At 40.9% G+C, this 24655-nt stretch overlaps 2 protein-coding genes across 6 annotated transcripts in view; one reads left to right on the top strand and one right to left on the bottom strand.

The window, feature by feature from the left end:
* Window positions 1-24655, bottom strand: part of si:dkey-250k15.7 — an 82755-nt gene that overhangs the window by 30643 nt on the left and 27457 nt on the right. For 3 of the 5 annotated variants that reach the window (XR_012392030.1, XM_073925893.1, XM_073925894.1), the window contains exon 2: window positions 15383-15706. The exons of 1 other annotated variant lie outside the window; for it this stretch is intronic. Coding sequence is in view for 3 of the 4 variants with exons in the window: in XM_073925893.1 (XP_073781994.1) it covers window positions 15383-15706 (324 nt within the window). In the remaining variant the exon portion in view is untranslated. Of the gene's footprint in view, window positions 1-635; window positions 5215-15382; window positions 15707-24655 lie in introns of those variants that run through there. One more of the 5 variants, XM_073925895.1, reaches the window with a different exon arrangement.
* Window positions 6365-14002, top strand: LOC141378174 (uncharacterized). The gene is made up of 2 exons (XM_073925891.1): window positions 6365-6792; window positions 9376-14002. The coding sequence occupies exon 2, from the start codon at window positions 9902-9904 to the stop codon at window positions 11750-11752; it is 1851 nt and encodes a 616-aa protein (XP_073781992.1). The 5' UTR covers window positions 6365-6792; window positions 9376-9901; the 3' UTR covers window positions 11753-14002.

The following is a 24655-nucleotide window of genomic DNA, read 5'->3' as shown; positions in this document are numbered from 1 at the left end:
TCTAGATTTTTTGGATCAAAGGGATCCAAATCCAACAAAAAAGTCTGAACAACCCAAACTAAAGGTTTGATCCAGATAAAAACCAAGATTGGATCACGTGATCTAAACCGATTAATTAATCCATTATTTTCCTTTGAAAAACCTATTTTCAAGATTTGATCCAATCCGTTATCCAAAATCCTAGTGGATTACTTTTGAAAAACTGGGCCCTGACTTCAATGAGCGGAACTAAACGTCCACGCTTAGAGAATGCGCGCTTACTGCCAATTGTTTTTTGCAAGATAAAGTTTTAATGCATTGCAGGCTCCCGGTAACATTCAAAATGTGCTTAATGCCATGACACTGAGTTTAAAATAATGGCAACAAAGAGCCGTGCATGCACAAGCGGTGGGATTTTTAATTTTCTCCCTAAACCGCTGCAAAATACTGATTTGTCTTTGACACTTGTGTTTCCCGCACCATGTGGGGAAAACAGGGCGTGGGAAACATTTTATATTAAAATGAGGTTACTGTTTGGCCCGGACCCAACTCCCGATTATTCCACTCAGGATTTAATGTTTTAAAGTCATTCTTTAGGAAATGTAGACTACTTCTTTATATCAGTGCTTTCTTAATATTATTTTCTTTTGTATTTTGTCATTCATAAATATTGCTATGTACACTTTTCACACATCTCTCTTTTAAATTTATATGTTCTACAGGATGTTTTGCAATAATATCTTTCTGCATATACTTTAGATTATTCAGTACCAAAGCAAAATTTGGAAGTAATCTAACAAAATATAAACTGAAGTTAAGTCCAAAAATTAATACACTCAAATTAATATGTTGGGGAAAATATTAAATAAAATTTTAGTAAACAAGAAGAAAAACAAATCAACAAAAACATACAAAATATATAATTTAGTTGAAATGTAGTTTGTATTTGTTTTGTTTACAATAACTTATTCGAAATTAAGTGTATTATCATTCTATTCTTAAAGATGTTTGGTGTATATATATTTTAGCGAGGCAGAGGGAAAATACAAACACAGTTGAGTTGAGTTACAAATAATGCCCTGGAGGGTGCTTTATTTACAAGTGAAAGAGTGATTAAATGGGTGCTCTTCTTGGGGTGCGTGCTCAAGTGCTCCGGGGAGATGGTGAAAGCTGGTGAGAGTTCTGGTGTTGGATCGGTCACGAGCTGGATTCGGCTGTGGGAGAGACAAAGAGACACAAGCGTTAGCACAGGGAGTCATGTGGAAATGAAGCTCGATTTCCTCCTGTGTGGGGCTGGCTTTAATCTCTCCCTGGCTGATGAGGTCCAACTGTGAGTGATCCGGTGCTGATGAGTTTCTAGCCGAGGTGAATTTGTGACCAGGGCGACGTGGCATCAGTAGACATCGCTCCAGGATTGCCCACTTGATCGCCAGGACCTCCTTCTCCACCGTTGCATACCAGGTCTCTGCAGGGGTAAGCTTCCGACTCACGTACATGATGGGATGTTCTTCATCGCCGTAGACCTGGGAGAGGACCGCGCCCAGGCCAGAGTCGGAAGCATCAGTCTGAAGAATGAAGGGACAGCCAAAGTCAGGTGCGTGCAGTACCGATGAGGATGTGAGGGCCGTCTTCAGGGCTCGGAACGTGTCATCTGCTTCCTTGTTCCATCTTATTCTCTCGGGCTGCCACTTTCTGGTCAGGTCTGTCAGAAGGCTGGCTATGGATGAGAAGTTAGGTATAAAAACATCTATAGTATCCCGCTAACCCAAGAAAAGCACGTACCTGGGTCTTTGTGGTGGGTTGTGGAGTTTCTTGTAGTGCTTTGACCTTGTTTTGTTGTGGCTGTATGAGACCTCTTCCAATGTGGAACTCGAGGTATCTGGCTTCGGCTAGCACCAGGTGGCATTTCTTGGGATTAGCTGTGAGCCCAGCCCGTCGAAGATCTAAGAGCACCCTCCGTAACCGGGATAGATGTTCCTCCCATGACTCGGAATGGACGATGAGGTCGTCCAGGTATGCTGCTGCATATGGCTGGTGGGGCCTCAGCAGGATGTCCATCATTTTTTGGAATGTGGCTGGGGCCCCGTGGAGCACGAAGGGAAGAACCCGGTATTGCCAGTGCCCACCAGGTGTGGAGAAGGCGGTTTTCTCCTTGGCGTCTTCACTTAGTGGTAATTGCCAGTAGCCTTTGGTGAGGTCGATGGTGGAGATAAATCGGGCTACACCCAGCCTATCCAGCAGCGAGTCCACCCGAGGCATGGGGTACCCGTCGAACTTGGAGATCTCGTTGAGTTTCCTGAAGTCGTTGCAGAAACGGAGGGTGCCATCGGGTTTGGGGACCATCACTATTGGGCTGGACCACGGGCTATGGGATGGTTCGATGATTCCTAACCTCCTCATCTTCTGGATCTCCTCGTTGATAGCCAGCCGGCGAGCCTCTGGTACTCGATAAGGCCTTTGCCGGACGATGGTGCCAGGTGGAGTGATGATGTTATGCTGGATGATGGTGGTTCAGCCCAGTTTCTCAGAGAACACATTCTTGAACTGACCAACCAAGGCTTGCAGATCCGCCTTCTGGTTTGGTGAGAGTTGCTCACCTATGTGGACAACGAGAAGACTTTCTTCAGTGAAGGCAACGAGATGGCCTGGAGCTGCAACCCACTTCTTCATTAAATTGATGTGGTATAGCTGTTCTTCCCGTCTTTGTCCCGGCTGACGGACTCGATAATTTACCGGCTTTACCCTTTCTACCACTGTGTATGGTCCCTTCCAGGATGCGAGGAACTTCGAGGTTGTGGTGGGTATGAGGATCATCACCTTGTCCCCTGGGTGTAACTCTCTGGGTTGGGCGGGCCGGTTATATAATCTCTGCTGGGCGCGCTGGGCTTCGGTCAGGTGTTGCTTGATGATGGGCATGACTTTTTCAATGCGTTCTCTCATGTCCCGTACATGTTCAATCACCGACCGCTGGGGGGCTGGCTCCTGTTCCCAGGCTTGACGAGCCACATCCAATAGCCCTCGGGGTTGGCAGCCAAACAGCAGTTCAAAGGGGGTAAAGCCTGTGGAGGCCTGGGGGACTTCCCTGATTCCAAATAACACGTACGGGATCATGAGGTCCCAGTCGCGCCCGTCCTCTGCCACCACCCATCGGAGCATCTGCTTCAGAGTCTTGTTAAACCTCTCTACAAGGCCGTCAGTCTGTGGATGGTACACTGAGGTTTTTATTTGTTTTACCTTGAGGAGGTGGCAGAGGTCTGCCATCAACCGGGACATGAAGGGGTGCCCTGGTCGGTCAGTATCTCTGCTGGAATTCCCACTCGACTGCATAATAGAAACAGCCCCTTCGCGATGACCAATGATGTGGCTTTCCTCAGGGGAATCAATTCAGGGTATCTGGTGGCATAATCGGGGATAACAAGGATGTGCTCATGTCACCGGGCCGACTACGGCAAAGGCCCTACCAAGTCCATACCGATGCGGGTGAAGGGCACATCAATGATGGGTAATGGTATTAGAGGGCTGGGGGGTGGTCATTGGGGAGACGTTCTCTGGAAGAAGTCACATGCATGGCAATACCTTTTTACCTCTCCGTCTAGCCCCGGCCAATGGAAACGATCACGGATTCTTTTCACCGTGTTGGCTGCTCCCAGATGTCCAGCCATCGGGTGGGTATGTACCAATTCTAAGACAGTCTCCCTCTTCGTCCTCGGAACGACCAGTAGTGTCTTCTTTTCCCCCCGCCTCTCTGTGACACAGTACAGCAGACCATTTTCCACAATAAAATGTGGGAGGGGGTGAGGGCTGGGAAGTCGCTCATTACCATCAATAACTCTTACTTGCGGCCAGCAGTGTTTGAGCGTCTCATCTTCCCTTTGTGCTCTGCCAAAATCGCCTCCTGCGGTTATCTGTTGAAACAGATCAAAGTACAAATTAGCCGATTTAGATGACTTACCCTCTCTGTCGTTCTCGGTGGTCTTCAGCGCTGGTTTGCGGTCCCGATGAGCCCGTGACTTGTTCTTCTTCTTTGAACGAGCCGATAGAGCGTGGTGGTGAGTAAGGAGTTCGTCGAACCCCGGCCAGTCTCTGCCCAGTAGGAGGGGCACAGGAAGATCAGGAACGACCCCGACTTCGATGTGCCAGCTGCCTGGTTTAGCCGCGATGGTCACTCTTCGGGCGGGTACGTGGCGGGTATCACCGTGCACACACGTGATTGGAATTCGCCCTTTACTTTCATGTTGGTATTTTAGGGTCTTCGGGTGAACCAGAGTGATGGCGCTTCCTGTGTCTAATGTGGTCGTTTGTGTTTTTCCCTCTAGATGGACTTTATGGGTGGGAGCTTCGGGAGGGATGTTGCGGTGTACCACGCAACGTGCTGTCCAGGCCGGGGTCGAGTGCGTCGTCGGCTCGGTGGGCATCGGCTCGTCCATCGGGCTGGGGACCGCTTGTCTGCCGCCTGGTCGTGCTGTCCCCTTCACCGGTCGCCATGGTGCACTTACCCTCCGGGGTGACAGAGCCGCTCTCTCCACATTGTCTCTGGCGATATGAGCTTCAGCCAGCTCGATCGCCTCCACCAGGGTGGCCAGTGACTCAGGATTTTGCATGCTGGTGAGTGTGCGCAAACGTCGGGGTAACGCTTGCATCATCTTCTCAATGATCACTTTCTCAGCGACCTGGACCGCCGAAGGATCTCCTCCCAATAACCATAGTCTTCCCATACGAGAAAGTTGAGCTGCTTGAGTCCGCACTGGCTGTTTCTCGTCATAAGACCACTGGGACCACTGTTGTGCTGTGCTGATTGTGGAAAGCCCCATTCTGGCTAATATCTCTTTTTTTTATTGCTTTGTAATGTTCATTTTGGGGTGTCTCAAGTGCTAAATATGCCCGTTGTGCTTCTCCTGTGAGAAAAGGAACCAACATTCTCGCCCAGTTTTCCTTCAGCCATCCTTCTCTCTCAGCAATTACTTCAAAGGTGTGTAAGTAAGCGACAATATCATCCAGGTCGCTGAGTTTAGTGAGATGATGATGCGCACTCACTTCGGGAGTCGGATAGTATCTGGCCGCCTGGTGGAGCTGTTGTTCCAGTCGATCCTGTCTGGCTGTAAGTTGCTCAGAGATGGAATTCTGTTTGCTGGAGATCTCCGCTAGGTGGAGCAGTACCTCTTCCAAAGACATGGTGCTGGGATGTTGACAGCCGAGTAAGAGGAAGCGTGAGTGAGAGAGAGAGCGGATGCCTGTCTGTAACACACAAAGAAAAATTCAGCGGTTATTTTTTCTTACTGGTGTTTCTTCTGAATTTTTCCCTCTGCAATGCCCGCATTCTCCACCAGTTGTAGCGAGGCTGAGGGTCACGAGCTGGATTCGGCTGTAGGAGAGACAAAGAGACACAAGCGTTAGCGCAGGAAGTCATGTGGAAATGAAGCTCGATTTCCTCCTGTGTGGGGCTGGCTTTAATCTCTCCCTGGCTGATGAGGTCCAGCTGTGAGCGATCCGGTGCTGATAAGTTTCCAGCTGGGGTGAATTTGTGACCAGGGCGACGTGGCATCAGTAGACTCGCTACTATATATATATATATATATATATATATATATATATATATATATATATATATATATATATATATTGTAGTGAGTCAACGGATCGTTCCAGAACCGAACAAGCCACAGACCATGTTATCCTTAAAAGATTGGTTGGTGCCTACGAGTCTGAGATTGATTTCATTTTCAAAGCAATCCACAGGCACCCAGCAAAAGGCAAATCCACAGGATACCTAGCCAGTCAACATCACAGTTGCGTGTTAATTAACTCTACACCCTAAAACAATAAGAGGCTCTACAATCAAAAACCCACCAAACCGGTTTTTGAGAAGTACCTTTTGGTTCGCTTGTCCTTTGGCGTCTGCAAGGAATACACATTCTCAGGCAGACACAGAAGCGATCAGAAACGCTTCCAAAGTTTAATGGACATTTAAGTAAAACAGTTTATTTGAGTAATGTATGTTTACTTTATGTTTCTGTAGGTTTTTGTGTGTACATGTTCCATGTGTTTAACAAAACTGTTATAGATAGTTCTTGAGTAATAGCCCTCAGTGACAAATGAAATCTACAGAATGTTTGTGAAATACTTTGTTTGGTATCGATTGAAAGCTAGGAACATTTTAAATGCATTGGTTTATATGAAGAAACCATACTATGAAAAGTGTTGACGTTATAAGACTTTATTTTAACCACTATGCTATCAAAGCAGCACCCACACCAGGTGTCAACCCGGCCTCCTAGAGGGCAGAATTGGGGTGTGACTCCACCCCGCACCTTATCTGATTGGACAAGCATTGTGTAGACCCAGCCTCTACCAAAGCCTATAAAACTTTGAACAAAGAAATTTCATCGTCGTCTTTTGCCGGTCATCTTTGCCAGTTGTCACCGCCGTCGCTGCCCGGACGTCGCTCTTCTCGTGCTGTGGCCGTTACATCGCCTCGCCGGAAGCCTCGTTACATCACGGAGCAGACCGCGACCTTCACTTGCTGCCGGCTCGACCCCCGATCTGCTTGTGCAACCGCTTCAACAACAAGCCATCGGGTCAACACATCCAAACTCCGAAACTCATCATAACTACAGGAACCCAGGAAGGACTTCGAACGCCGCCTTGTCCAACATCCGTATCCCTAGCAACCGACTAAGGAAACCCCTCTTCACCGACAAGGGAATTCCATCACGTCACTGAAGTTGCTACGCTGACCAATCAGCTTCGCCGGGATTTCCCTTTGGACCAGTCGAGGAAACCAAATTACATCAGAACGCAAGTAGCACAAACAAGGTTTCTATCCATTGCTGACTCTGGTGTGAATTATGTTTAAGTAGTAAAGAATAGCGAAATTCTCTGCTTTTATGGTTTCTCTCAGGTTGCAATGCTAAGAACTTAGCAAAGGCTAGAAGTTAAATCCACTCAGTCAAAACTCTCCTCAAACTGCTTGTGCGTGTGTGTATGTATGTGCGTTTGTTTGTTTTACGTAGATTAGTACTTTGTGTTATAGAGTAGCAATAAACTTTTGTTTCGCTTTAAGATCCGTGTTGGTGTGTTGTGTGCTTTATAAGTTAATGCCTCAGCTTCAGATACTGCTACCTTGCTTATTAAATAATTAGATACTGTTTTTATATTGTTATTGTTGGCCACGTAATAATATAATACAGAATTGCTTTACACTAAACGTTCTATTTGCTGGACAAATACTAAAGTTAAGTGTAAGCTTTAAATAATTCTATGTGAATCATGTTCGAATCTTTGATTCGAATCCCCAAAGTTTAAACATGATTTAAACCAAAGAGCTGATTCTTACATAGTGGTGGAGAATGATTCGGGCACGCAGATCTAACTTTTAAAGCACAAAACCCAGAAATCACGTTGTTAATCTTTTCTATTTTTGTCCGGAAAGAATAGATAAGAAAGAACAGAAGTTTTGTTACTGCACAATTTCATTGTGGTACCATTTGTTTTATTGCTTGACTGCATTTAGTGTTGTTAAGAAAGTAAAACTTCATTTAAGTTGTCCGCCGAGACACACTGTAAGCCGCTCTAAAGCGCATGTAGAGAAAGACAAAGCGTATTCCTTTGTGCTTATCTCATAACGTTATATAAGGCCTTCACAGTATGATTTCGTACGCCGCGATTCCCGGATGGAAACTCAGCTGTGTTTTCTCCTGGTAACTGATTTAGCATAGCTAACTAAATTCTTGTTGCCCTATAATTTGCTAATACTAAGTAAATTATTTAAAACGCGGAGCTCAGAGAGAGCTGCCTAAGTTAGCGTAGTTTATAGGAGAAGTTTTAAAATTGATCAATTAAAATTGTGGTTTGAATCCACGGTTGTGTTTGCAGTCTAAACAGACTTAACACAGAGTGCTGAGATCCCCCATATCTCTGTCACGATTTGTATTAATCTCAGAAATCCTGTTGATTAATTTTGTCTCACTTTCATGAGTTGAGAATCATTCAGTACTGTTAAGATATAAAATCTAACTAGTGCTTTTTGTTTGAACAGTGTGAGATGCGCCGTCATCTCAAGTGATACTGTGAAATTTGCTATTATTCCACTTTGTGGCCGTTGCCATAGCAGCAACCTTGGTCCGGAAGTACAGAGAGACTTGCCGGTATTACATTCAAGCGCGCATGTGCAGTCCGCCAGCGCCAGCTTGAATTGTAAACAAAGAGCATAGCGTGAAGCTAAGCTAAACTAACGCTAACGCGTTTGCATTGAAGTCTATGCATTTCCAGTAGCAGCGAAGGCTAATAGATAGCACGTAGCATTTAGTGGTCTTTAATGCATTGAATGGCTGATGTTTGAAATAACTCTTGCATCTAAGTTGTTTCTCTTTACTCACCTTGGAAAAGTTTACAAACGCAAAGTTAATAAAAGTGTGCACGATCTAACTGCTGAGTTTAATCACTATTATTTTATTTAATTTTTGTTTTTCCTGCTGTACTTGGCCTGTTGAATTTAATCAGTTTAAACTCACATAAGCTGTTGGTTTTATTAGTGATGAATTATAGTTTTGTTTTCATGACTATAAATTAATGCTCTCTGACCTATTCAAGTATAAATACTTTTTCCATTCATCAACATCTAGGAACACCCATTTCCTATGACTGTTGATTTATACGGATAAGACTCCTTGATTATATTAATTATGATTGTTTAATTTGATGATAAACTGCATTAAATGTTACTCTAACCAACTTCATTGTTTTGAAATTTTAATTTCATTAATGGTTCATTTATGCATGGCTCTATCATTTTAACAACAATTTTTAATAAAATTTAGTCATAAGTGTTCTTATCAATTTTAAAGATAACTTATAAAAGTTATTACCACGTTTCAGATTTAAAGTTAAGTTCAATTCAAAATTGAATTTAGTCTATTAAATTTAGTTTATTTTAAGCCTGCTTACAGACAGTGCTCCCCCTGCTGCTTCATTGATGCAATTGGACAGTGCAGCCCAGTGAGCTGTAATGGTACCAACCTAAGCCATCATTGAGCCTAGTCTTAGAACAGTAGCCCTCCAATTAGCCAACTTCAAAAGGAAAATTACATTTTTCTACTACGTAGGCTAAGCGGTTACTATATAACACTATAAAACCAACACTTCTTGAAGTATCAACTCAACAGTGCCATTGTTTTGACATCCTTAATTACACCTAATGCTAAGAGAAAACTAACTCCTTTGTTCTCTCTCTTTACTTACTATCTTCTTTTAACTAGACTAATGATGCTGGTTTAAGGATTGTGCTTGTGAGAGTCAAAAAGCAGAGAATTTTAGAAACATTTAATAGATGTTTGGGACACTTGAACACTTTTAATTGTTGAAATTGTCTGATCTCACCCCTCCTTTCTCACTCATCAGGTCAACAAGAGGATAGGCGTCGTTAGATCCAATTCTAAACACGCATCCAGAAACAATTTATTTGGTGTACGGAGTCAATCCTATTCATAAGCCAATACTGTTATTGTTGTCCTACTTTCTGTCACTTCAGAGGAAAGTTAATAGCCACTTCAGTCCTGGTATTTAGAAATCTTATTCTTTTATTTAACAAAAGCTAAAGGAACCCTCTCACTAGGAAAGTGGAAACTACAGATTTTCACCCTACTCCTTAGTCTCCTTATCACTTTTGTTTTCTTTGTTCTCTCACTGTGTCTGTGCTACTGACTCTTTCCACAGAGACTACCAGTTAGACACGCGTACCCACCAGAGGGCCACAGTTCCAGAGAACCACACTTAACTCAACATTAGAACACACTTAACATTGCACATTAACATTTCTCCTTTTCTGTTTGCATTGTTCTACCTTCTTTTTCTTTTCTTTCTCCTCTCTATCTCTCTTCAAGGTCTGTGTCAGTTAAAATCCTAAGTCCTCCCCCCGCCGCAAAACATGGCTCACTCCAAAGATCCTGTTGGCCACTGGAAGGACCTGGAAACGTGGCTGAGCGTTGTAACAGGCAGTCTCCTCCCTAAAGCTGCCGAAACACTGCAGCCCCTGACGCAAAACCAATTGGATGAGAACATAGACAGCATCATGAAGCAAGACCCAAGTCAAAGCTTCAACCACAAGGAGCTGGCCAAAATCACTGGTACTTTGAGTCACACACTCATAGCCACCCTCAAATTGAGTGACAGACACGCCTCCCAACTCCAACACAAGCTGACACGCCTGCAAGCCCGCATCGAGCAGCTAGAGCTAGAGGCTCAGGAACGTCTGGAACAACCAAGTGAGGTGGATGAAGGTACCACAGAGGAGATCGACAAACTACAAGAAGCTTTAACAGCCATCACAGAAGAAAGAGAACAAGCCAGGGCAGACCACGCTGACGTCGCTAACAAGCTAAATTACGCTGAACAGCTACTGAAGGAAGCGAAGGTGGACTTAAGAGACAAGAAGGCCAGAATCAAAGCCCTTGAAACTCACCTGAGCGAAGCAAGACATGAGATCGACAGACTAATGCAGGAAGTGGATGACATCAAAGAGGAGTCCGCCAGTGAACTCAGGCATGCCTATGCACTGCGCTATGAACCTCCAAAGACAAGATGTGCACCAGCCTCGCCCCTGCCAATCAGGACAGGATCCCCTGTCCCTGAGCTCTCACCTATTGAAAGAGGTGAGAAACCATGCCGAAGATCTTCGCCAACACCTTCTGAAGAGCCTTACCTTACCCCACAGCGACGAGAGCCTGTGATAGCCAGTCACAGATCGTCATACAGTCTGGACCTTAAAGACCTTGACAAGCTGGCCAGAAACATTGGCAAGTTTACTCCAAGTGTGTCAGGTGGTTTGGAGGTCCACGCTTATTTGCAAGACATTGATTTCCATCTGGAAATGAGACCCAATGTCTCTGATAAAGAAAGACTGTATTTGCTTCGAGCCACATCCAGCACTGAGGTGCGCAGCTTCCTGGACCGACAACCGGCTCGGGTAAAGAATGATTATCGCTTGCTCCAAGAAGCCCTCATCAGAGAGTTTGCAAACCCTGAATCAGATCAAGGACTGTTAGGTGCTCTGGAGACAAAACAAGCTCGCAACGAGTCCCCACATGCTTACTACAACCGACTCAGGCAAGCCTTTTTCGGAACTCGCAACGAACCGAATATGGAAGAAGACCTGAACTTTAAGATTCTCTTCCTGAGAAACCTCCATCCTGCAGTAAGCCAACATCTCGGAGTACTCGCATGCCCACGAACAATGAGCATCCAGCAATTGCGAGATTTGACACAGAAAGCCCACGACAAACAAAAGATGGTGTTAGAGAAAAACACTAAAACTGCCACAGTTTTTGACTTTAACACCCATCCAGAACTGGCACTAGAGGGTGCCCAACGCTCAAACAGCGTGAGACCACCATCCCCAGCGTGGAATGCGTCTTCGTCCAATAGACAACGGAACTCCTACGATGACACAAGACCTAAACAAAGGAACAGTCACTGGCATGGACCGCATGGACAACAACGCTCACCTGAACACCACCGGGAAAGAAACCAATGGGGGTCAAACAAAAGCTGGTCACCATCTAAGGGAAGACATCAAAACCCTGGATCATCAAGTCCAAGGAGTCAACGAAGGTACTCCAAAAACTTCCACCCTGACAACGCTCAGACTCAATCCCAGCAAGAGGAAAATGCCCCACCGGGATTTAACCCTCAAGAACTGGTGAAATTGATGATGAAAGAGTTTCTCAAATGCATAGAAGAGGACAGGAAACGGGAAAAGGAAAAAGCAGATTCAGCCTGACTAGTCGCCGAGCGGAGAAGCAACAATCACCTGAACCAATAAACACTTGCAGATGAAAGCCCTCAGGTTTCCAAAAGTGCCGTTCTGGTCGTCTGCCACTCCTCCGACAAACCTCAGTTCAGTCCTGAAACCCTTCCTGACCCATGCCAAACTCCGGTACCTCCATTACTAGATGAACATTTGACAGCTCCATCATCATTGAACAACAAATGGGGGAGGACCACAACTTGACACAGATCAACTGTTCTACCCTCTTCACACTAACATAACCTTTGACATTTTAGGGAAACACCTAGTTAAACACAACACTAATACTTTCTCCTCTACAGCACTGCTAGAACAACTTCTAGTAGAGAGGATCCACTCCACATTTGCAACACTGTTTTGCTGGTTTTTAACCTACCTTGTTTTGTTGCATCACTGTGCCCCTTCATTTCCTTTCTCTCTCTCTCCCTAACTAATTTGCAGTTCCAGTCCCCTCTACAGGGAACTCCTGCAAATTCATGCATAGGGCCTAAAAGTAGGATTGACTCCTTCTCCCAAATTAGTGTCAATTGCTGCAGAATTATTGCTTATTTAAGTTGAAGCTAGCGCCACTCCATACTTGCAATGAAGTAAACTAGCTAAATAACTAAATTTGAATTATTTCAGGCAATGTTACACTACACCTTGTGTTCCTAACACGAACAATTTAAGCTAAAACCTGCACCAGAACTCAGTCTATGGAATGGAAATGTGGTTTGTGTCTTGTGTGTCTGTTCTCTCTCTACCTATGCCTCTTGTTCCAGTGTCTGCCGATGTTCATGCCAGGAACATCACCATCCAAATGGGGGATGTAGTGAGTCAAGCCACAGACCATGTTATCCTTAAAAGATTGGTTGGTGCCTACGAGTCTGAGATTGATTTCATTTTCAAAGCAATCCACAGGCACCCAGCAAAAGGCAAATCCACAGGATACCTAGCCAGTCAACATCACAGTTGCGTGTTAATTAACTCTACACCCTAAAACAATAAGAGGCTCTACAATCAAAAACCCACCAAACCGGTTTTTGAGAAGTACCTTTTGGTTCGCTTGTCCTTTGGCGTCTGCAAGGAATACACATTCTCAGGCAGACACAGAAGCGATCAGAAACGCTTCCAAAGTTTAATGGACATTTAAGTAAAACAGTTTATTTGAGTAATGTATGTTTACTTTATGTTTCTGTAGGTTTTTGTGTGTACATGTTCCATGTGTTTAACAAAACTGTTATAGATAGTTCTTGAGTAATAGCCCTCAGTGACAAATGAAATCTACAGAATGTTTGTGAAATACTTTGTTTGGTATCGATTGAAAGCTAGGAACATTTTAAATGCATTGGTTTATATGAAGAAACCATACTATGAAAAGTGTTGACGTTATAAGACTTTATTTTAACCACTATGCTATCAAAGCAGCACCCACACCAGGTGTCAACCCGGCCTCCTAGAGGGCAGAATTGGGGTGTGACTCCACCCCGCACCTTATCTGATTGGACAAGCATTGTGTAGACCCAGCCTCTACCAAAGCCTATAAAACTTTGAACAAAGAAATTTCATCGTCGTCTTTTGCCGGTCATCTTTGCCAGTTGTCACCGCCGTCGCTGCCCGGACGTCGCTCTTCTCGTGCTGTGGCCGTTACATCGCCTCGCCGGAAGCCTCGTTACATCACGGAGCAGACCGCGACCTTCACTTGCTGCCGGCTCGACCCCCGATCTGCTTGTGCAACCGCTTCAACAACAAGCCATCGGGTCAACACATCCAAACTCCGAAACTCATCATAACTACAGGAACCCAGGAAGGACTTCGAACGCCGCCTTGTCCAACATCCGTATCCCTAGCAACCGACTAAGGAAACCCCTCTTCACCGACAAGGGAATTCCATCACGTCACTGAAGTTGCTACGCTGACCAATCAGCTTCGCCGGGATTTCCCTTTGGACCAGTCGAGGAAACCAAATTACATCAGAACGCAAGTAGCACAAACAAGGTTTCTATCCATTGCTGACTCTGGTGTGAATTATGTTTAAGTAGTAAAGAATAGCGAAATTCTCTGCTTTTATGGTTTCTCTCAGGTTGCAATGCTAAGAACTTAGCAAAGGCTAGAAGTTAAATCCACTCAGTCAAAACTCTCCTCAAACTGCTTGTGCGTGTGTGTATGTATGTGCGTTTGTTTGTTTTACGTAGATTAGTACTTTGTGTTATAGAGTAGCAATAAACTTTTGTTTCGCTTTAAGATCCGTGTTGGTGTGTTGTGTGCTTTATAAGTTAATGCCTCAGCTTCAGATACTGCTACCTTGCTTATTAAATAATTAGATACTGTTTTTATATTGTTATTGTTGGCCACGTAATAATATAATACAGAATTGCTTTACACTAAACGTTCTATTTGCTGGACAAATACTAAAGTTAAGTGTAAGCTTTAAATAATTCTATGTGAATCATGTTCGAATCTTTGATTCGAATCCCCAAAGTTTAAACATGATTTAAACCAAAGAGCTGATTCTTACAATATATATATATATATATTTACTATTAAGTGATTATAAAGTTTTAATTATTATTAAGAGGTTAAGTGAAATAAAGTGGCATCAAATTATGGCAGGCGAGGCGAACATTAACAATAGTTTGATTAAGCTTGAACTTAAGACTTAGCCTTTCTGTTAATCTGCCCCAGACCAGGCAAGTTTTGCAGGCCGTAGTGTATGTGTGTGTTTGAATAAGAGTGTGTGGGTTTTTCCCAGTGTTTGGTTGCAGCTAGAAGAGCCTCCGCTCCGTAAAACATATGCTGGATAAGTTGGCGGTTCATTCCAAAGTGGTGACCCCTCATTAATAAAGAGACTAAGCTGAAAGAAAATTAATGATAAATGAAGTTATCATTATAAATATGCTTAGAAGCAAATAAAGATGAGTATTGTGTATATCAATGTAGTTAAGGTATTGTTACAGCAACATACTCTAAAATGGCAGTTACCGTAAAACACTGTAAAATAACAGTACATTGCTGGCAACTGCAGCTGCCAGCATTTTACTATTAATTTACAGAGCCAACAGCTGGATGCTGTTAATTTGCTGGCAACAATGCTGCCGGTTACTTACTGTTTTTTAACTGGACAATTTTTAACAGTGTAGAGTTTGAGCATGCAAAATTTTGTCCTACAGTGCTGCAAAAAGGGGGGTGAATAAACAATGATTAGATGCTAAAAAAGTGAGCGATTGCTCCATATTTTAAATTTCTGTACAGAGAGGTCAGATTTGAGCTTCGACTGGTCTCACACAGCCAAATGATGCAATTTCGCAAGTCAGAGTTCACCAAGCTTGAACTTTGCAATGCAATTGACTGCGAAACTTGAAACTTGTGCGATCTTGTATTTCAGGTATGCAGCATTTGCATACGTATGAATGGAAGTCTATGGGGCAAAAAAGTCCAGTGTGTCCACAGCTTCAAGGTAAAATCTTTGCATAGCAGGGGCAGCTGCCATAGACACAAATAAATTTTACTCAGAGGATTTTGCTGTCTTGTAGCTTGAAGAACTCATTTCATTATTACAGTAATTTAGGTAAATTTACTGTATGTTCAATTACACATTTAAGCCAGTATTATCAACATACTTACCGAACACCTGTAGTGTAGTTTCTCCTCTAAGTTGACTTCCACTAGTAGGAATCACATCCAGAATGTAAGATCCAGAATCCTCCAGTATCAGGTTATAGAGCTCCAGAGCAAGAGTGTTTTTGTCAAAATTGACTTTTCCTCGATAATCTGGAGCTATGAAGGGTTCATCAGGAGGTCCTGACATTATTTGATTTATTCCAAAATGCCATGTAATTATACCAATCTGTGTTGATGGTGGGGTGTTATTAGGGGTGAGCTTCACGCTTTGCCCTACTGTTCCATTAGTCAACTTAGGAAACTGAAGCTCTTGACCAAAGTATTGACCTGTGGAGAAACACTTTGTTTATAATTAAATATGCCAAATAGCTGATATTAGAATAAGCTTTCTTACATGTTTTCTACAATATATCAACTTCTGTAATTTTTTTACTTTCTAGTTTGTTAATGATTTTAATATAGAACAGTGATTATGCTATGGTGTAGATTTTCCTGAGTTGTTAATAGAAATCAAGTGGTTCTGCAAAGTAAAGTATTTATATATCAGGGTTTAGGTATTGAAACCACTTTTATTGTCTGAGTAACTGAGAATCATCGTATGCTGCTCAATGATGGTAACACATTTCATGCTGCAGTGCATGTTGGGAGAATCATACAACACTTGTCAGCATATAGCATATATCAGCATATACTTGAGATGTATATGCTGATTCTTGTTGTCTGTCTATTTTTAGTGTCTCTGACGTTCACTGTGTTTGCAAAACCTAACAAATGCACTGTTGACTCTAAATGAGTCATCGGCGTAATTAACACCACAGTGCCATTATTATACAACATTAAAAGTCACTGACTAAATAAGATCAACAAAACAAAATTTTAATTAACCAGGATCTGTAACAAACTGCTTCTACGTTTTCGTTTTCTTTTTCACTCTTAATAGATGTGATGAGGGACATTTGAAGACTTCTGACAGTAAAAAAGATAAGCAGTGAAGCTGCTGATGCTGTTGTGTGTTTATTGATCCTCTGCTGAGATTTTGAGAGATTTACCCCCGGTTTCACAAACAAGGTTTAAGGCTAGTCAAGATTAAGTTGCATATTTAAGCTGTCTCAACTCAAAATTACTTGTAGTAAGATGTCTTAAAATATGTCAGTGTCATTTTTTTTTTTTTTTGTCTCCAGGGTCCGTTCTTCGTACCTCGCTTAAATGATCTAAGATGATTTGGCAGATCCTTGATCTTTTAAACTTGATAACTGATCTCTGGCTAATTTGGTTCTTCAAACAAGTTTGTGAATCAGATTAAAATGTCTGCATAAACTGATCTGAGATCGCTGTGTGTGTTGTGATGGACAGATCTATCGATCCTCAAAAGCATGATCAGCAATGCAACGATTGGCTGACAGCACAGCAGCGTATGACATCATCTGATTAATATTCAATTATGCATGTGAGCAAAATTACATCAAATCAGCAGTAAACGATTTGTTAAATATGACAATAATAATTGTCGCAATAACCTTCCACATTTGTTGTGAGCTGTAAGCTTTACACTTTCATGTGTCAAGAGTATTCATCATGTATTTCAATGCATACCAATGTATTAAGTTCTACATTTAGAAAAGATTTTCTGGTAACACTTTATAATAACTACACACTATAAATCATTTATTAAGCATTAGCAAATAGTGAATTCATTATACAAATGCTCTATTCTTGACTTATAACCACATTTAAAATGTGCTTAATTATTGTATTTTCATACTTAGTAAATGATTAATTTTTCATTACTAAATTAAGTATCACATTATTTACAAACCAGTTGTATGTAAGAGTAGTTGAGGGTTTTTAGGATCATTCAGAATGAGTTAGTAAATGATTAATAAACTATTGAAATTAACGCTTATATATCTTATTATTCACAGATTTCTCTTTTAAATTAATATTTTCTACAGGATGATTATTCAGTACCAATGCAAAGTTTGGAGTATATATATATATATATATATATATATATATATATATATATATATATATATATATATATTAGGGATGTGCGGAGCAGCCGGTATTTGTATTTGTATTTGTATTCGAGTAAAATTCAAAATCACGCGAAAATATATATTTTTTCTATTACACTTCTAATTTACGTTATAGTGAAAGTATTGTTTAATTATACCCATTATAAAAATTATAGATATGCAATATTGGCTGTGGTTTTTGAACATGTGACAAGAAACCTCATTGAAAAGATAATAACATAGAAGCCATTATCTCATCCATGGTTAAACCAACAACTAATAAAATACCATTGTGAATATTATGAACCCCACCACCACCGTTCTTGTTGAAGGACACTGAATAAAAATAAAAACAAATAATACTTCAAAAAACTGTTCTTCTTCTGAAAGAACTTCTTTCCAATGGACAGAATTCCAAAAACTAAAATTAACTAAATAAATCTAAATAAACCCTGCCTGGGGGATCTGGCAGAACAAAAGTATTCTATATAATACTAAAAGATACAGCCCTGCTTTTGTCATCTGCCTGCCACAAAAAAGACACAAAGTTTTTTTTTTATGTTTGAAACTGACTTGCTGGGGCAGAATGTGGCTGTGTTGATGGTTTGGTGCTTGTGGAGGATTTAGCAGAACATAGCTGGGCTGATTGAGGGGATTGATGCTTGTGGGGGGTTCACAGACAGTATCAGTTGAGGATGCTTTTAGTGCATGTGATAATACATTACATAGAAGGTTGCGTGGTGGCACAGTGAGTAGCACTGTCGCCTGACAGCAAGAAGGTTGCTGGTTTGAGCCCCGACTGGGTTCTCCCCATGTTGGCGTGGGTTTCCTCCGGGTGCTCCGGTTTCCCCCACAGTCCAAACACATGCAATACAGGTGAATTGGGTAAGCTAAATTGTCCCTATTGTATGTGTGTGAAAGAGAGTGTATGGATGTTTCCCACTGCTTGGTAGTAGCTGGAAGGGCAGCCACTGCTTAAAACATATGCTGGATAAATTGGTGGTTCATTCCATTGTGGCAACCACAGATTGATAAAGGGATTTAGCCGAAAAGAAATGAATGAATGATTATGGATAGAAGATGTTGACAGATGTTTAATATCTCTGCCTCTGCTGATTTCACTTTTGTAAACATTATACAGTATTACTTTGTTTCATCTGCAGCACCACTGACTGTAAAATGCTTCCACACAGAACATGAAGGTTTTTTTTTTCCTTTTGACTGGTGGAGGACCAAGAAATGGCTCAGCAGCAGTCTCATTTTTTCATAGTGCCCAAATGTATTTGAGGAGTTTCAAGTTAATAAAAAGTGACGGGAAGCTATGCTAAGGTTAACTAGCCTATAGCATATATCTTGCTGTCTGCAAAAGACAGTAATGTAGACGTACTATATAACTCCCATAGGTGCATACTATTCGACACAACTGCAAAAACATCGTTTTAACCTTTATAAACAAACGTTAACGTTACTCTGTCACCAGTCTATTGTCTAAATTACCACGCTAACAGAGCTAACGTTGCATAAACAGAGCACCCGGTTGCAGACGTCAGACGTCCGATCAAACTCCGCTTCAACTCCGCTACAAGTTTATAAACTGCCTTTGGAACCCAATTAAGGCACAAAAATCTATTTAACAAAAATAATGATGCAGTGACGTATTTTTTTCGCTCAGCCGAGCCTTCTGTCTGTTGCTGTGGAGAAGCGCCCTCCGACTTCTGACTGAGCGTCTCTCTCTCTCTCTCTCTCTCTCTCTCTCTCTCTCTCACTCACTCACTCACTCACTCACTCACTCACGCGGGCATGCACTGTGGTCTCATGAGGAAACGCTGCTTTTTGATATAATGTTTTTCTTGCTCCCAAATACAAATCATTTATCAAGTATTTGTTCGAATTAAGTATATATATATATATATATATATATATATATATATATATATATATATATATATATAATTTTATTTTTTTTTTGCTATTAAGTGACTATAAAGTTTTAATCATTATTAAGAGGTTAAGTGAATTAAAATGGCATCAGTTTATGCAGGTGAATGTTACCATTACTTTGATTAAGCTTGAACTTAAGACTTAGCCTGAGAGTTAGCCTGCCTAGGCTAGTTTCCCAGCATAAGTTGCCAGGGTAACTAAGTTTAAACTATCGTAAATTTGATTTACGAAACAGAATCCGCCATTAATAAACCTGACTTACCAAAATAAGCCTGGCTTTTTCTGTAAGCTTTGTTTATGGAATAGCCCCCTGCTCCCTTGGTCGCAAACCTAGTTGTGATTTTGTTGCATTTTTCTGCTTCTATGGCCAGGGCTTTTATTCTTTTCATGCACGCCCTCTCTGCTCCTCCTTTCTGTTTACATTCCGTGTTTTTTGCCTGACTGAAGTTGTAGCTGGTATCATAAATTCTATGCAAATAGCTAATCAGGCAGTACGTCACTGAAATGATTGGACTTTATCGTAATAGCGATCACCTAATTCGTGGTTTATGGTGTCCATCAAGCTGCAAGCAGCCTATGGCATGTCAAGGTGGGGGAATCGATGGCACAGCGGCAGGCCAGATTGACCATCAGACCACCAGGAAATGTCCCGGTGCTCCCGATGGCCAGTCCGCCCCTGCCCCCACCGCTCTTCAGGTTCGTTGCCCGCAACTCACCCCCACCGCTCTTCAGGTACGTCTCGCGTGCACACGACCCTACTGATACATTGCTCACTCCCTTCAGATTCAACACGCATGATCGCTCTGGATAGCCTGGTGATGCGACATTAATTCTTTTATACTGAAACTTGCCTTTAAAAAGTGCTTTCTTGGCCTTATGTATGTTTCTTTGCATGTTGAACATGTCCACCACAACAGGAAGTAAAAAAAAAAAACACATTAACACTGCAACTACATTAATTGCATAAATTTTTTTTACGCGTTAATTATATCAAATTAATTGCATGCGTTAACGCAATTTTGACAGCACTAATATATATATATATATATATATATATATATATATATATATATATATATATATATATATATATATATATATATATATATAATGCAGAGCAGCAAGATGCAAGATCCATGGGATCACATCACCATCAGAGTCAATATTGGAGGTTGAGAAAAGGTTGGATAAGGTTGTCACCCCTGTTGTATATATTCTTTATATGTATGCAATACTAACGGAAAAGTATACCTTGAAGTCAATATTCTTATTCGATTCTTTGCGTGTTCAATATCTTTTTGTTACCCCCTTATTACCCAAACATTATAGTTTGTTCCTTTGCACATTATAGAAAAGTACACAGTAAATTCAATATACGTATGTGGTACTTTTTGTTTTAAATATTTGGTTGTTATCCCCTTATTACCCAAGCATTACAATTTGTTCCCTTATACCTACAGATACGTTATTTATACTTATATTATACTTACAGAAAAGTACACCAATATTTCACTGTACTTACGCAGTACTTTGCGAGTTGTAAACTAAAGTGTTATACTGTAAAACCTAAAAAGTTAAGGAAACTCAAACCATTTGAGGACACCAATAGCAACAAACCATTTGAGTTAAAAAACTAATCTATATGAGTACTGTGAACTTACTCCACTTGAGTTGAAGTAATGAGTTAATTAAGTGATTAAGTGTTGATTGAACAATAATGATGAACACCTGCTTTACTGAAGAGAAACACAAAACTATAGCTGACTTCAGTCACAGCCTTAAAAAAAAAATAAAACACATTCAAAATCTTAGTAGAGGATCATTAAACAACTCCACACTGAACACCCTAATAAGTCGACTGAACTAAATTAATTGAGTAAACTCGTTGCCTCAATTTAATTAAGTCATAGGGCTCTATTTTGACGGTCCATGCCCAAAGCGCAGGGCGCAAACGCTTTCAGGGCATGTCAGAATGCATTTTTGCTAATTTAAGGACGGGAAATCTGCCTTGCGTTGTGGCGCATGGTAAAAAGAGTTGAGTTTATTTTCTTAATGAGTTAAAGGTGTGTTTTGAAAATAAACCAATTAGAGTCTCATCTCCCATTCCCTTTAAGAGCACATTCGCTATTTACAGGACGTAAAGTAAGTCTAAGTGGAAAAACTGAGCATTTCACTAGCAAACAGTTAACAGTTTTTTAACAGTCTCTACTGCATGAGAATGAGAGATAATGGATCTATTTTCACTTTCGTTCTTGGATAGGGAAACCTTTACGCACAGACATTAATTAGTCTATAAATAATTAATTGCGTTTGTTAAGCACAAATAACTGTACATTTGCGTCTTTATCGAGTTCTCATTCGATCCCGTTTGGACTAAGGGAGTATAATTTATGATTCTGCCAGGAACTTGTATAAAACAGATGCTTAATACAGTACACCATCAAGGATTACGGCTTGGTTTAGGAGCATTCAGAACATCATCTGTACAGAGTTTATACACTGAAGCTAGAGCTGCACGATTCTGGCTAAAATGAGAATCGCGATTTTTTTACTTCAAATAAAGATCCCGATTTTCTCACGATTCTGTATATGTGAAATAAAGGTATGGTAAAAACAAACATATGGCACAACATTGATAATAATATTATGTGTAGGTCTTTTATAAGTAATTCTATTCTAATTATGATGTTGAATTATTATGTTTGAGATATATGCTTGCAATCTGTCATGTTAGACAAATTTATTAACTGGTAAAATCAGACATTTGCCATTATCAGATTATATTCAACAATATATAGGCTAGAGTAGGTATACTGACACTGTAAACATTTATTTTCATGCACAACTGTGGGTTCACTATGAAAGAAAAAACATTTCAAATGCTTGCCGTAATCATAATGCGATATGATCATTGAAATGAAGTGCACACTTTTGGTTTCATTTTGACTGCTAAGCGCTTGTTCATACTTTGCGTGCGGCTCCCAAACGTTCACTCTGTGCCGTAAACAGAATATTATTTACAACTGTATTACCTGTTACTCGCAACATATGCAGGTTCTGTTCACTAAAGTAGACGCACGCGTCTGCCCTCTTTATAACAGCTCACGGTCAGCAGCGTGTCACGTGTGATTTTCCCGGCCACGAAAACATCATTATATGAAGACAAAAATGACAATTTAAGGTGAATTAAACCTTAAACAAGTATATTGTGACTCTTTCAACATCATTTGGAGGTGTCAATGTCACTGAGCAACGTGTGTGAAACAATAAAAAGACTCGTGCAGCTGCCTTTTCTTCTCTCCTGAACTTGAAAATATGATTGACAGAATGGTAGAAATGCTGGATAAAGATCGTCTAGGGCAGGGGTGTCAAACTCAATTCCTGGAGGGCCAAAGCCCTGCACAGTTTAGTTCCAACCCTGCTGCAACACACTTACCTGTAGGTTTCAAACAAGACTCAATTAGTTTGATCAGGTGTGTTTAATTAGGGTCGGAACTAAACTGTGCAGAGCTGCGGCCCTTTTGGAACTGAGTTTGACACCTGTGGTCTAGGGGGTCGAATCGAGATCGCGATCTTTTAACGATTAATTGTGCAGCTCTAACTGAAGCCAATGAACCTTCACTCCAAAACAGACGGCTGAAACTCTCATTATGCTGTTAAATTAAAAGCAAATAAGAACAACCCCGCTTATTCTGCAGTTTTTAACCCTCAGTTTGTACAGTTGCATGAAAGTAAACCAAAACCATCAGACCACACAGTAAAATAATTTCTTTATTTTCTTGTCAGCTTAGTCCCTTTATTAATCCAGGGTCACCACAGCGGAATGTACCTCCAACTTATCCAACTAGTTTTTATGCAGCAGATGCCCTTCCAGCCGCAACCCATCTCTGGGAAACATCCACACACACATTCACACACACACCTTCTTGCTGTGAGGCGAACGTGCTACCCACTGCGCCGCACCACAGTAAAATCCTCAGAGTAAAATTTACTCAGCAGCAGAGTTAAAGTTAATGAGACAATGATGGGGTTAATTAATTGATGATTGAACATTGATGATGAGCAATTAATAAGCAGAAACAGAAGAGAAGCAGCAGCAGCTTCGCGCATTGCTTATTGACTTTATTTCTGTCATATGTTCACAAAAGTCCACATGAGAATTAACTGTTTTAGTTCCCCTGATGTAACCATCATGGAGAAAAGTGGTTGATTTACTTGGACTCGATTTCTAATAGTAATTTTTCTTTGCTTGCTATATGACAAGTATAAAGAGAGCACATGAGATCAGGTTGACTGATCCTGTATGGACTTTTATTCTTAATAAGAGTAACTGTATTATAAATTATGTTTGACTTTGCAAATTATGTTTAAAGGATGGTTTATCGTATAACAAACATAATTCCGTGTTTTTCAAGAGAATGGACCTCAGCTCTGGTGTTATATTAAAACACATTGAGCATCTGAATCACTTAAGAGACATAGACATAAATAATCAGCATATTTGTCTCAACAGTGGTTAGAGATTTATTTTGGGCTGCAGTGCATAGTAAGAGAATTATACAACGTTCATTCATAGTTCCCAGCATGCACTGTAGAAAAAAAAATTGTTCAATGTGTTTTATGATCTGATGAAAGTATTGGTGAGTTCCATTTTCTTAATACAGTGCTCCTTTTGATACAACATTATTTAAACTTAATAGGTCAAAACCAATTTTACTGATTTGACCAGTGACTAAATCACCACAGAATCATTTATCCAGAGCATAACTGCTCTTTTAATACAATATTTGCCACAATACAGTATTTGGCAAGCAAAGAGAAATAACATTAGAAATCGAGTCAGAGTCCAAGTAAAGCAGCTTAAACACAAAAAGTGGTGTTTTTTTTTATTGTTGTTGTAAAAAAAAGTTCATTTTTAATAATATCACATTATGAATTTTTGTAGAGTGTGGCAGAAATAAGGCCAAACAGGTTGTTAATAAGTAAAGCTGCTGTTTGTGGAGTTACTTACCCAGCCGGCACACGACCGACCTTCAACGTTGAAATATGGTTGAAATAAGGTCAGATGTGTTTTGAACGTTGAAATAATGTTGATAGAACGTTTAATGTTGAACGGTTGAAAAACAGCCTGCATATGACAGGGCTTCAACGTTGAAATGTGGTTGAAAATACGTCAGTTGCTTTAATGTTGAAACAATGTTGAATGATAAATGATTGAAAAAAGTTACAGAAATCCTTGTACAAATCAACGGTGACATTTTTTTTTTATCATGGTCTGTATGTTGAATTAACGTCATGGCTTCACCCAATATTCAAC

This window comes from Danio rerio, chromosome 16 (genome assembly GCF_049306965.1).
Source record: "Danio rerio strain Tuebingen ecotype United States chromosome 16, GRCz12tu, whole genome shotgun sequence".
NCBI classification, from domain to species: Eukaryota; Metazoa; Chordata; class Actinopteri; order Cypriniformes; family Danionidae; genus Danio; species Danio rerio.
Note: the sequence above shows the minus strand (reverse complement) of the source record. Positions and strands in the feature narration are given on the sequence as shown.